Below are 14,059 nucleotides of genomic sequence, written 5' to 3'. Positions count from 1 at the left end.
ATATTTTAATTTTAAAATTTATTTACCTATATATATTTCTAAGCTTTAAATTGATTAACTAATATCTCTAATAAATAAATTAAAATAATTATTATATTTACATACTAAACTACTCTTGTGATTAATAATTAAAATTTAATTTATAAGTATCAATAATCTAAATTGTAATATCATTGCATATTTATATCCTTAAAATAATATAATTTTTAATTTTTAATTTTTTTTAAAGGACCATCAAACTAGGTGAGACTTGCCAAAGTGTCCCATATTTTGACATCCCTAACTATTCTATGCACAGAACGACCCATAGTTGAAATTAAAGCATGAAGAAGAGAACAGAAAATGTTAAATGTGACAAAATAGAGTTTTACTGTCAGCTTCTGAATTGATCACATGTTTCACAGAAAAAACAGTCAAATTCTGCTTCTCTTTATAGTATTGTTATCTCTTGGATGCAGAAGGATCTTTGCTTGAATCTGTCTTCCTTTTCTGAGTTAAATAAAGATAATATTAGATTTTAGTGCAATTTAAGTCTCTGCATATAAACAGCATTTACTACTTCAAGACTTGAAAAGAACAAAACACGAAACAAGTAACCATTAGAAATGGTAACCTCAATAATATATTAATAATACAAATAGTAACCAATATCAGTCATAACGTGGCTTGGAGAAATAACTAATCACTTTTCACATTCAAAGAGATAGTATGAAATGTACTACTCGCTTTAAACTCAAACATAAGCTAAATTAACAAATTTTTAAGCCAATGAATGAAATTAGTTAATATCAATTCGTTCTACAAATCAAATTAAAAAATAACCCTTTTTTTTACCTAAAGTCTTCCACTGAAATTCGAGATCAAAAGTAAAAATAGTCATTGAAAATAGAATCTCAATTAATCAAGGATAATAGATGTAAGTAGTTCAAAATAGATTATGTTGTAATCAAATTTTAATATTATAGAACACCAGACCTTTTCATTTGTTGGTTATACTTGCATGGCATGTAAACAAGGTGGTAAAATTTATGTAAACGATAAAATTAGCGTAAAATTTAACATTAGACACAATACTTAAAGAACAAACCTTGTTTTGATGGTTCTTCAACTGCAAGGGATGAGGATCATGGGGTTTGACTCTGATGTTTTCTATACAACTTCCATTATTTACTCGATGTAGTCTGTGCTTCTGCTTCTTGCAGTTTTCACCCTTATCATTGACCTTTTTTTTCTTCTTCTCATGATCTCTAGACTGGTTCTCTGACTTGAGCACTGCATTTAGAAGCCCCTTCTGACCAGTGTACAGCACATTGGCATAACATGTCTTTTTGTCATAACAAAATGAAACGTGATTTTGAATTATTCAGTTTTTTTGAACATAACGATAAAATGTAGCCAGACAAAAGATTAAAAATCTTACAGAAGAAAGGTGGAATGGACTCATTTCCCTCATGTGGAAAGCTTCACTTAGTACATCCAAGTCAAAAGGACTTAAGGAAGTTTTTTTCTCACTTGGTTGAGGGTTCTGACAGAGCTGATCCAGTTCCATTCCTTCTCCTTTCCTGACTTTTGTGTCACCAACCACATTGTGAAGATAATGTGTCTCGGAGATTGACACCGGAAGTGGCTTCTTGCAAAAGAATTCATAGTAAGGCCAAAGTCTATATTGATTTATGAGATCACGAGTGCCTCCAAGTTCTCTGTTACCTAATTCCAAGAAATAACCTTACTAAACAAAATATAATTGAAGAAATATGAATTTTCATTCATCCATTGCATGTTTTTAAAAGCAAAAAAGAAACAGAAGAGCCAAATAAATTAATTTAGCGTGTTATTTTTAATCAGATTTAGTCCGTGACATCTAAGCTCATAGAGACTAAAAGAGATTAAAAATAATACTTGTAAGGACTAAAAAGGATGATTTTTAAATATAGGGGCAAAAGGGTTGGGTTTGTTTATAAGAACCAATTAAGTGGTTAAACCTAATGATAAAATAAATCAAGCTCTTCTTGAAAATGTTGTTGATGGTTTATGAGACCTTGCTTGCACTTCTCCTGAAAATAATTTAAGTTACAAGAATCCTAATATCTCTGTGCATCTTTTGTTTCCCAACCTCATTTTCTGATAAAGCCGTGTTACCATCAGCTCCTTTAAAATCATTTGATTTTTTAATGGATTTTTCTTACAATGAAGAAAACAATGCTCAATATCTTTTTGTGAGCATCTTTAGGGAAGGCTCTACAGGTTCCAACCATTTTTGTAGTTCTGGTAAATGATGCTCCAAACAATAAACCCCTCCAATGAACACCTCCTACAGTATTTGCCATTCACTTTTCTTGTATCCCCAACAACTGAAATACAGTGTTTCCAGCCAACAATAGTCGTCATTCCAAAAGTCCACTTTAGCTGGAGATTCATATGCTCCACTCACTGCACTTTTGGCAGATATAGAACTAGCTTTGCAGCTTGTCACTGACTCCAACTGGTCCCATTGTAGCCATTTTTTCTTCAATTCACAAATATGTTTTGTTGGAAGTCCCATATCTACTAGAGACAAGGCCAATTCACAATATATAAGTGGGTGCAATCTTCACCTTACAAGTCTTTGTGATAACCAAGCTGCCTTGGCAAAGAAAAGACGAACACTAGTAATTTTGGCCAATAGAGAAAAAGTATCACTATAATCAAGGCCATAAATCTGAGTGTACCTTTTGGCAACGAATCATGCCTTGAGACGATCAACTTCACCATTGAGATCAACTTTAATGGCAAACACCCATCGACATCCAATTGCCTTTTTCCAAAGTGGAAGGAAAACAAACTCCCATGTATTATTCAAGTCAAGAGCCTGCATTTCTTTTATCATGACTTGTTGCTATCCAAGATGATCAAGTGCTACATTCAAATTTTTGGGAATAGTAATAGAAGACACTAAGGATAGAAGAAATAATAAGAAGGTGACAGCGTGTGATAACTAAGAGAATTATAAATAGGATGTGGGTTTGGGATAGAACAAGTACCTTTTCAGAGAGCAATTGGTCAACCCGAATCACCATCATTGGAGTCGTGGTATTGAGTGACAATGGAAAATAACTCAATGTAGCGGATTCATCTAAGAGAACTGGACTAGGCACTTGGGTCCTATATTGGTAGGTGCTAGAATAAGTATTAAAATTGGGTTGAAAGTAGTTGTGTAGGGAACTACTATTGTTGTACCTATGAGTTGTACCTAGTTATGTACCTAGGTTTCTAGTTCAGCCTTTCGATCTTTTATCTTCCCGTTATATCAAATTTCCATCATTATAAATATGAGATCATCAGAGTGGTGTTTCAAGCCTTCAAAAATATATTGTCTCTTATTAATCTTAAGTTGATATTAGAGCAGGTAGATCCCAATTTACTGACCTAAGTCTTCTCAGACACAATTTTTGCCATCGTTTGTCATTCACAACCGGTCATCATCTCAATTTTATCTGATGACCACCAAATCTAGACCGTCTCCTTGAGCAACAACCAACGAACACCGTTTTCTCTGCTCCATGCACAGCCACACACCCTGTTCTCTTTGTTGTTGCTAGGTGCATGAAGTCCACATTTCGCCTTCCTCTCACCAAAGCGACGTCACGCCTCCTTGTCAGGGCTTGCCAAACCTAATCGTCATTATTGTCCCTGGTTGTCTTTTTTCAGCATGGTTAACACGTTTAATAGGGTTTTCCATTTTACTTCTCTTATTTACCAGTTTGTTGCCTCTGCTGGTTTCCTCAGACTCCAACTAAAATGTCCACTACACCTATTGTCTCCTTCTCTAGAACTCCTACCATTACCTCTGAAAAGTTGAATGGGAAGAATTATCTCATGGTCTGCCTCGGTTGAAATGTGGTTCCTTGGCCAAGGTTACCATGATCACCTTGAACAGGATGGAAGTAATGTACCTTTTGACCAATTTGAACAATGAAAGAAAATTGATTTTCAGCTTTGTGCCTTACTATGGCAGTCTATAGAACCCAAATTATTGGGTTCTCTTAGATCTTTTAAGACTTGCAACTGTTTTTGGAAAAAGACTCAGTGGCGAATGGTGTATGATAATGAAAAAAAAGCGAGAGAAGACAGAGACCAGCAGAGCGAGATCATCCTACTCTGATACCAACTTAAGATTAATAGTAGAGAAAATATATCATAGAGGGCTTGAAAGACCCCTCTTATGATCTCATACTTATAATGATAGAATTTTGATACAATGAGAAAATAAAAGATCAAAGGGTTGAACTAAGAACCTAGGTATAGAACAAGGTACAACTTATAGGTACATCAAGTAGTTCCAAACACAACTACTTTCTACCTACAATTAATATTTATTCTAACAAATATTGAATCATCTTTTAGGAGATCAGTGAGTAAAAGGAGTGAACATTATTTTATTGCCTATCAAATCCATCAAAGTCTAGAGAAAGCTCTAGCTCTACAACTTATGAAAATGCTCAAGCGACAATATATGGTTTCCAATAATGTCCACAAGAATAGGCATTTTTGGAGTTGTCAACATGTAGCATTTTACCATGTTTAATAGCAAATCCCTGTCTTTAAAGGTCCTAACTACCAAGTAACACAAATACTTAGATATACTTCCATGAAAGGAATTCATCATGGGCTGCTTCAGCATAGCTTCAATTATAGATTAACTTGAATTTTTCTTTTAGGTAATACCATGAAGTTTAATGAGGTGAGTCACGTCCAAAACCTTAGCAATAATTTATTTTTCATTTCTTATGATTAATCTTGCCTTTCAGTTTTGTGATTTCCTTGGGAGGATTTTTAACATCTTTTACTTTTTTCCTACCAATTTGATAATCTTTTTTTCTATCCTTAATGATAGTATGAGAATACTCAAGGTCAAACACTATAGAAAACAAGTTAAAACAGATCTGCAAGTCAAAAGATTCAGCACAAAAATAACATCTATGGCACTTTACCAAAACATCTAATTCTAGTTTTTAGATGGCCTATATCCACTCACGATTTAGCTCCTCCTCAAGAAAGAAAAAAAAATATAAGAACAGAGAAAATATGTCTAATGGTGTGCAATAATATATTAGTAATCTTATTCTCTCTGCAATCATTAACAGAGAGTTAGCTTGCCTGAAGAAATGGAAAATGTCAAAACAAACAATTTTTATTTAATCTTTAAAAAGATATGGAAATTAGTTTGATGTTATTTGTTGAGAAGATGAGTATAAATAGAAAGGGGAGGGCTGGGAAAAGACATTCAAACTTTAATCATAACCGTCAACTGAACATTTCTGAAGTTTTCTCTAGGAAATAAAAAACAATCAGTCATATTAGCTCTCATCCAAACGGCCATACATGTAGTAATAAGAACGCGAATGTGGGAATAGGGAACAAGTTTATCAAATAACCCACCGAGGATAAATAATAAATTAACATATATAATAGAGCCTGAACACACATCATTATCTAGCCATCAGTGACCTAATGTCAAAAAAAAATGTTGGGCCATTCAAACTTACAAATGTTAGAGCAAGCCCTCAACAGGGATTTTACACATGACCATCTCATGATCACAAGATCCAATAAGCTCCATTTGCTATATCACTGACTTTAAACCTCACGAAATTCTCCATTCGTAAGGCTCCAATAACAGTGAACAACGAAATCAGGAAAGTTCCGCTGTAAACATTTTCTGTGCCACAGAAAACTCTGGTAACTACCAATCTTCTGTTTTTAAAAATCCATTGGTATGATAGGAATTATAAAAGAAATCTAATTTTCATTCCGTGAATATGCAAATTAGTGCGTACTGTGTATGCTCCACAGTAAACCATATGCTTTCACAGGTTACCAGCTCATCTATTCAAACAAAGTAATCACAGGAACAACAGAAAGATCCGGTTTTCAGTTATTTTTCACATCCACATTATCAATAAAAGTAGAAAAACAAACAATCAATAAGCTACATGTCAAGTTCTTACCCCTTCCAAAGCTTTTGTCTGCAAGATCCATCTTTCGGGTGACCTCACAACATGCACCTCAAGTGCATCTGCCAGTCATAATTAACAAATACATCAACCATCTACTGGAAGTTACTGCCAGAAAATATGGACAAGAAACGAAGTTTCAAAGCACTGAAATTGTACACTCTTAACAAAATTCGGAGACTACAGTACCCAATTTAACACATACATGACATATCTTGAAATATGTAAAAGCATGCATCAAATATCTCAAACAATAAACATAAACCCATCCATCGGAGAAAACGGTCTTTCCATCTCAAAAAGGATCACCCCAATACCTAAATACATTATCATGTAATAAAGTTAAAAACTTGACACGGTCAGAGTGAATTAAAAATGAAGGGGCGACAGATGTAAACCCGATCAAACACCTTCGCCAAACAAAGCTCGGGAAATGAACAGGGAAAAATACCTGAGAACAAAGCAGAGAAAAAGAGTGTCTTAGGGTTCGAGATGGTGTGTGGTTATTGGTTGCCACGGGAGGATACTATTTTTTTTTTCTCAGCTTGAATTTTGTTTTCCTTCATTTTCTTAATTATTTTTTTAAGAGCAGAGAATTAAAAAATATTTAATTTTCTTAAAATATTTATTCGATGATTTTATATAAGTTATTAAATTAAATTAATTAAATAATTAATATATTTTTTATTGTTAATAAATTTATAAATTGAAAAGAAGTTAACCGCTATCAATATCAATAATTAATATCATTAATTCAATTTTACTTTTCTATAAATTATTAAATGTTTTAATAATCTAAAATAAATATTAAAATGTAAAACAGCATTAAATTTTATTGTTAAATTTCATTGTGAATAAAAGTTATTATTATTAACCATATAAAATAAATTTGAGAAATAATAACTATTAATTATTCATTTAAAATATTAAATTTTATTATGTTTTGATATAAAAATATTTATATATCATTATTTTGTAAGATTTAAAAAATTATAACAATTATGAAAATAAATCAACGAATTTAAATAGATTTTTTAAGTAAAAAATAAAAAAATTTATTACTTATCTAATTAAAAAAAAAGATATCGGTAGGTATTAAGAGATAGATATTGGATAATTAATTATTTTAAAAATATTTATTTAAAAAGTTTTTATAAGTGATATAATATTTTCTTATTAATTATTTATTTAATTAAAGAAGATATAATGGTTTATTAATTTAAAAGATCTATTTTATTTAAAAGTTTTTTTAAGAAAAAAATTGATGAATAATTATTGAAAAGATATTAAACAGATTTTCTAAATGATATATAGAGTGGTTATTATAACATAAACATATTATATGTGATGGTATTTCTTAAAAAAATTTATTAAAAAGATATAAAATTTATTATGTATGAGATTTTGGTTATATATAAGAGATTTTGTAAGAAACAAAATTAGAAATGTAGGAAAAGATATATCTCATATATTTTGTAGTTACTAAGGAGGTAACGTAAATCTTTATAAAATATATAGGGTTTTAAGGGTGAGAATGAAGCTCATAAATATACATACTAAACGAGTAAGTGAGTGTTACACTTAGATGAAAAAGAACGCTGCCAAATAGACTTGAAGGAAAAGTAAGAATAAGATTCAAATATAGGGAGAAGCTTGTATATTATGTATAATAGGACATAAGAATAATAGCCTAGGAAAGACAAAAACTAAATGATGCACCACACGTACTTTCGCTTCGCGAGGCGGCTATGTATTATTGGAGAAACATTTAAGAAAGTCTCATGTAGAGGCTTTAGGACTTGAGTCTCCTGACCTAGTACCTGCACCTCCTATGTACGAGATATGGACAACTGCTTGAACTAAGTTTGATGGGCACATGACATCACAAGTAACTCAGATGATATCTGAAAATATAATAAGTTTAAACCCTAAACCCAATACCAAAGTTCACGTGAAGTGGTTTGTTTTATGATTAAATCATATTATATGGTGCAAGATGAGTTAATTGAGCAAGAGACTTGGGGTTCGTTTATTCCCAATCAGTGGCGGAGTATTATGAGTGCAGGGGGTGCCTTGGCACCCCCAAAAATTTTGAATTTTTTTTTTTACGTTAGATATTTTGATTTCTTTTTATTATAGATTTTTTGGAATTTTTTTACGTTAGATATTTTGATTTTTTTTATTATAGATATTAGGTATTTTGATTTTATTTTGTTATAAATATTAAATCAAATATTTCATTTCTTTTATAAACATAATAATTAATACTAATAAATAATAAAATATAAAATCAAATATAATAAAAATAAAGATTAAAAAGATTTATCAAGATATTTTGTATTATTTGTTCTCATTTGTTTTCTTTTGTTTCTGAAAAGAAAAACATCTATTCTTTTTTTTCTTATTTCTCCTTTATTCTCTTCCATCCTCGAGGAAGAAAAGAAGAAGGTGATTCTTTCGTCTCACTTGATAGTGAAATATTAATTCAATAATTTATTTAATGAGCCACTTTTATATGTTTATGCCTTGAATTTCTTACAAATTGTTCTCATCTTCCATTCTTACCTATTTTCTTTTGTTTTTGAAGAGAAAAAGATCAATTATTTTTGCTTTCATATCTCAACTGTTCTCTTCCATCCTCGAAGAAATAAAGAAGGTAATTCTCTTTTGTCTCACTTGATAGTGAAATATTAGTTTAATAATTTATTTAATGAGCCTCTTTTATATTAATTTTTTATTTTATCAACATAGAAGAAAAAATGATTGTACTGTGTGTTTTTTATAATTGAATTTTAAGTGTGGTTTGATTATCATCGAATTTTCTTTTGGTATTTATGTCTCTCAATTTTTTATTAGATTATGATAAATCATTTTTAGTATTTTTTAAATAGGTATATTGATGAAGAATAAAAGAATAGATTCATTTTTTAAAAGTGATAAAAGGGAAGCTACCCGTGAAGATGAAAACAGGACAAATTCAACTCTTCCAAATATTCTGAATCATGATACTGATGTTCCAATTGTTCAGTCAGAGGAGCCCCCTTTTAAGGTTCAAAAAATTATAGGTGAGGAGTTTCATATTAATTCTTTGGAACGTGATCTAGGAAAACGTCTTCAAATATGGGAATATCCAATGAGTCAAAGAGATGAGATTTGAAGAGCTTATTTAAAATGGGGTCTATATCAAATGCAACTTGAAAACTATCCTTATTCTAAGGAAAAACATCCAAGGAGATTTCAATCTAGTTAGTTTAAAATGTTTCCTTATTGGCTAGAGTATTCCCCGGCTAATGATGGAGCTTATTGTTTGACATGTTATCTATTTAGTTCAAAGCCATATGGTCGTTTTGGATCAGATGTGTTTACTAAACAAGGTTTTAGATCATGGAGAAAGGTTAATGCGAGAAAAAGATGTGCATTTCTCAACCACATTGGAGATAGTCCTTGCTCACCGCATAACAGTGCAATGAAAGCTTGTGAAGACTTGTTGAATCAATCTATGCACATTAATAACATTATAAATATTCAAAGTTCAGACAAGTCTGCAAGAATCGTTTATGGCTCAAAACCTCTATTGACACAATTCGTTGGCTCGCATTTCAAGCTTGTGCATTTAGAGGCCACGAGGAAACACCAGAGCAAATGTAGGAAGTCACATTCGAGAAGAAATTGGAGATTCTAAATTTTGCATAATTGTTGATGAAGCACGTGATGAATCTAAAAAAGAGCAAATGGTTATTGTTTTGAGATTCGTAGATAAGGATGGTAATATACAAGAACGATTTTTTGATATTGTGCATGTTAAGGATACAACAACCGCCACTCTAAAAAAAGAATTGAGTGTCGTTCTCTCTAGGCATAATCTTGATGTTTCCAATATCCGCGGTCAAGGGTATGATGGTGCTAGTAATATGAGGGGAGAATGGAATGGGTTGCAAGCATTATTTCTCAATGATAATCCTTATGCTTATTATGTGCATTGTTTTGCTCATAGACTACAACTTGCTTTGGTGGCTGTTTCAAGAGAGGTCATTCTAGTTCATCAATTTTTTTCAAATTTGGCTTTTATTGTAAATGTTGTGTGTTCCTCTAGTAAACGTCATGATGAGTTACAAGCTATTGAATTAGATGGAATAACTCAATTGTTAGAAATGGGTGAACTTGAAAATGGTAAAGGAAAAAATCAAATTGGCACTTTAAAACAAGTTGGTGATACTCGTTGGAGCTCGCATTTTTATTCCATTTGTAGTATGATGAAGCTATATAATGCATCTTGTCTGGTTCTTCAAAAAATTATTGTTGATGGATCAACTTATTCTCAAAGGGGTGATGCTGATGCTGCATTGAATATGTTGTCTTCATTTGAGTTCATATTAGTTTTACACATGATGAAAGAGATTATGGGAATTACTGATGGTCTTTGCCAAGCTTTACAGAAACAATCTCAGGATATATTGAATGTTATGCAATTGGTTTGTTCTACTAAAATTTTGATTCAAAAGTTGAGGGAGGATGGTTGGCAAAATCTATTGAAAGGTGTGGTATTCTTTTGTGAACAACATGACATTGATATTCCTGATTTTAATTCTACTTATGTTGCACGTCATGGCCGTTCTCGACATCAAAAAGATCATGTGACTATGGAACATCATTTTAGGGTGAATATATTTCTTGTTACAGTGGACAAGGAGTTGCAAGAATTAAATGACAGGTTTAGTGAGCAAACAATGGAACTTTTAACTCTAAGCAATGCTTTAATTCCTAAGGATGCTTATAAAGCTTTTAACATTGAGGATATATGCACTCTTGTGAACAAAGATTATCCTTTAGATTTTAGTGAGCAAGAGAAGATTAGTTTAAAATTTCAACTTCAACATTTTATTATTGATGCTCCTAACCATCCAGATTTGAAGAATTTATCAACTATGCTTGAATTATGTTAATCTTTGGCAAGAACAAGAAAGTCAAGGACATTCTACTTGATTGATCGTTTAATTCGTCTTATTTTAACTCTTCTTGTCTCTACAGCTACAACAGAAAGATCATTTTCTGCAATGAAGATTATCAAAACAAGATTGCGGAATAAAATGGAAGATGAATTTCTTGCCGACAATATGATTATTTACATTGAAAAAGAAATAGCTGAAAATTTTAGTTCTGATTCAATTATTGATGAGTTTAGGGATCTGAAGGAACGAAGGGCAATCTTTTAGATATTTGTGATTTCTTTTTTAGTTATCGTTATACTAAGTTACGTATTCATTTTTATTGTGTTAGTGACAATAATGAAATGTATAAATTTTGGATGTATTATTTGGGCTCCCCCAACAATGTTGGTCAAGATCCGCCACTAGTTGGGACGATATACTCACAAGGTCCATTGGAAGACCTGAGTACCCAAGTTGTGTTCGTGGAGTTTGAGGTTTATTTGAACCTAAAGATTACTTCAGTCCTCTACAAGGAAGTAACAAATCCCATAGTCAAAAAGCCTTAAGGAAGATGGAGCTCCAAATGGAAGAATATTACCTTTTTTCATCTCTAATCATCAAATAATTACACCCATTACATGCATTCAACAAATACAACACATACAAAAGAAAACAACAATAAAGCCTAAAAACAAAATCCAACAAACAACATAAAATATAGCAAATGAAGCCTTTTATAAGTTTCACCCTTACAATATTTGCGCCAAGAAGACACACTCGATACAAATCGTACAATAGAGGCTAAATCGTAAAAGACAACAAAACCAGGCCAATTCACGACTACAACAATACCAAGATGAGTAATATTATATTATCCGGATTTTGTACACTATGCAAGCAACAAAGAAGTGGGTCAAAAATTTGAAATGACTAAAAAATACATTCAAATCTCCATGTCTTAAAATATAAACAATGGACAAAAACGGTTTTTCCACATCTCTTGGAAAGGACATAACATAGGCCTTTGCAAATGACCAAAACAACAAAAAAACACGCAAAGCAAGGATTAATTAAAGTATTTTCGAGTTTGAAATGACAAAAAAACCAAGAAATTGGACATGTGTTTAGATTTTAGGAACGACATTGTGGGCTTTTCCCTAGCCTTTTGTTTTCTCAGTTGGATAGTAAATTGTAGGCACGATGCATTTAAAGTGGCATGACATTTTATTGGGGCAAAATTCAGGTGAGCCTTATTGCTTATGGTGTTTATCATATATGTTAAAGAATGCATAAGTGTGGGGTCCACAACAAGGTGATGGTTTGCCTCATTATATATTTTCTTTGCTTATAAGATTTATGTTCCTTATTATAACTAACGCATGTGATGAAGTATTATTTAAATTTTAATGGGTTAAATATGTTTTTAGTCCCTATACTTATATGAAAAATTGAAAATTATCCCTCTGTCAAAGTTTATATAAAAATGATCCCTAGACTTTTGAAATGATTAGAAAAGATCCCTCATTTTAAACAAAGTTAAGTTTATGATGAGTTGACAAACAGATAGATGACGTGGCCTATATTTGATTTCATAGGTGTGATTATTTAGGTTTTAAAAAACATGTACTTTTAATTTCTTTCTTTTAGGTTTTAAAAAACACGTGTTTGAATTTGTTTCTTCAAACTATTGAAGCTTTGTCATTATTAAAAGAAGCATATGTGAAGGTGGTGTGCGACTACGAGGGTTGTGTACGTATGCGACTTCGATATTGTATTTTGTTGTTCATACGCACTAGCAGCTAGTGAGAGGGTGGTGTGCCACTACAATTGCGAGTGTAAGAGTTGAGACAACGATAACTAGGGTTTTCATTTTGCGAAAATAAATGTATGTTTATTATAGTTTTTTGATTTTTTAAAGGATAAATTGGGGGGATTTAGTGATGTTATTGGAGTTAATTTGAATATTGGTTGTTATATTTGTGTCATTTATGATTGAAACTATTTGTAATTAAGGATTTAATGTTCTGATACATATATTGGTTGGAGTTTTTTACATTGTTTGAATCAATTTTTGACATTGTTTGAAACCTATTGTAATTAGGGATTTGTCATATATTGTTTGAATTAATTTTTGATACTATAGGAAATTGGATTTTCTATAACAATTCACCATATAGGTAAATTTTTTAGGCCTAAGAAGTTGTGTTACATGGGTAGGGAGAACATAGGATACATAATGTTGATCTAGATATGTGGTCTTATTTTGAAGTTGTAGGTACTGCAAGGGAATTTAAATATGTTGGTGAATTCAAGTTATGGTGGAAACCTAGTAAGGGAACCATGGATAGGGATTTAAAACTCCTTATTTTGGACAAGGATGCCATTGAGTTAGCCAATTATGCAAAGCAAAGTAGAAACAAAATAAATATTTATGTTGAACATATAATTAACGAAACACAAAACATTGAGTTTGTAGAGTTTATTAAAGGTGGTACAAGTGGTGGGGTTGAAAGTGAGGGTGTTGAGATTGATGAAGAGGGTGAGGTTGGTGTGGAAGGTGAGGCTGAAGAGCATTAGGGTGAGATTGGTGAGGGTGTTGAGATTGATGAACATGGGTTAGTTAAAGATGTGGGTTTGGATGGTAGTGATGTAGAGCTATGTGAAGATAAAGATGATGGTTTTAGGATGGATGATAGACCTCGTAGAAACATTGACGATGTTTTGAAATATAGAGACAATTCGTCGAAAGATTTAAAAAGGGTCTAAACGAGGGGGTTGAATGCGCATTGGTCTTGGTGGTTTCCAAGAAAATAAAAGTGTGAGGGAGCATCAACTAGATGAGGAATACAATAGTGAAGATTTGGGTAGTGATATTCAAGGGGATGACAACTTCTCCAAGTACAAAAGTGATTATATGAGAGTAAAGACTAAGTTTAAAATTAGAATGAAATTTTATTCATTGAAAGAAGCTCAACAAACAATTAGAGAGCATGCATTTTTTAATGGTAGACAAGTTGAATTTGTGAAAAATGATAGAGTTTGAATTAGAGTTTTTTGCCAAAAAAAATGTGGGTTCATGATATTGGTTAGTAAAGTTGGTTCATGTCATAGCTTCTGAGTTAAAACACTAGTTAATGT

The 14,059-nt window shown here is 31.7% G+C and overlaps 1 protein-coding gene and 1 pseudogene across 9 annotated transcripts; one reads left to right on the top strand and one right to left on the bottom strand.

The window, feature by feature from the left end:
- Positions 1-291: 291 nt before the first annotated feature.
- Positions 292-6,537, bottom strand: LOC114178968 (probable mediator of RNA polymerase II transcription subunit 19b). 9 transcript variants are annotated; one of them, XM_028065136.1, is made up of 5 exons: positions 6,392-6,459; positions 5,988-6,101; positions 1,421-1,707; positions 1,088-1,291; positions 292-489 (listed from the first exon to the last, which is right to left on the bottom strand). In XM_028065136.1, the coding sequence occupies exons 2-5, from the start codon at positions 6,016-6,018 to the stop codon at positions 442-444; spliced, it is 570 nt and encodes a 189-aa protein (XP_027920937.1). In that variant the 5' UTR covers positions 6,019-6,101; positions 6,392-6,459; the 3' UTR covers positions 292-441. The 9 variants fall into 9 exon arrangements, with proteins under 9 accessions (XP_027920937.1, XP_027920935.1, XP_027920930.1 ...); XM_028065129.1 differs by having other exon boundaries at positions 308-489; positions 1,088-1,324; positions 6,445-6,537; XM_028065131.1 differs by having other exon boundaries at positions 308-489; positions 1,088-1,324; positions 5,988-6,055; positions 6,445-6,530.
- Positions 6,538-7,869: 1,332 nt separating this feature from the next.
- Positions 7,870-11,206, top strand: LOC114175135 (annotated as a pseudogene).
- The last annotated feature ends 2,853 nt before the right edge of the window (positions 11,207-14,059 follow it).

Source organism: Vigna unguiculata, chromosome 3 (assembly GCF_004118075.2).
Source record: "Vigna unguiculata cultivar IT97K-499-35 chromosome 3, ASM411807v1, whole genome shotgun sequence".
NCBI classification, from domain to species: domain Eukaryota; kingdom Viridiplantae; phylum Streptophyta; class Magnoliopsida; order Fabales; family Fabaceae; genus Vigna; species Vigna unguiculata.
The sequence above is the reverse complement of the archived record's forward strand: the minus strand, read 5'-3'. Positions and strand labels throughout refer to the sequence as shown.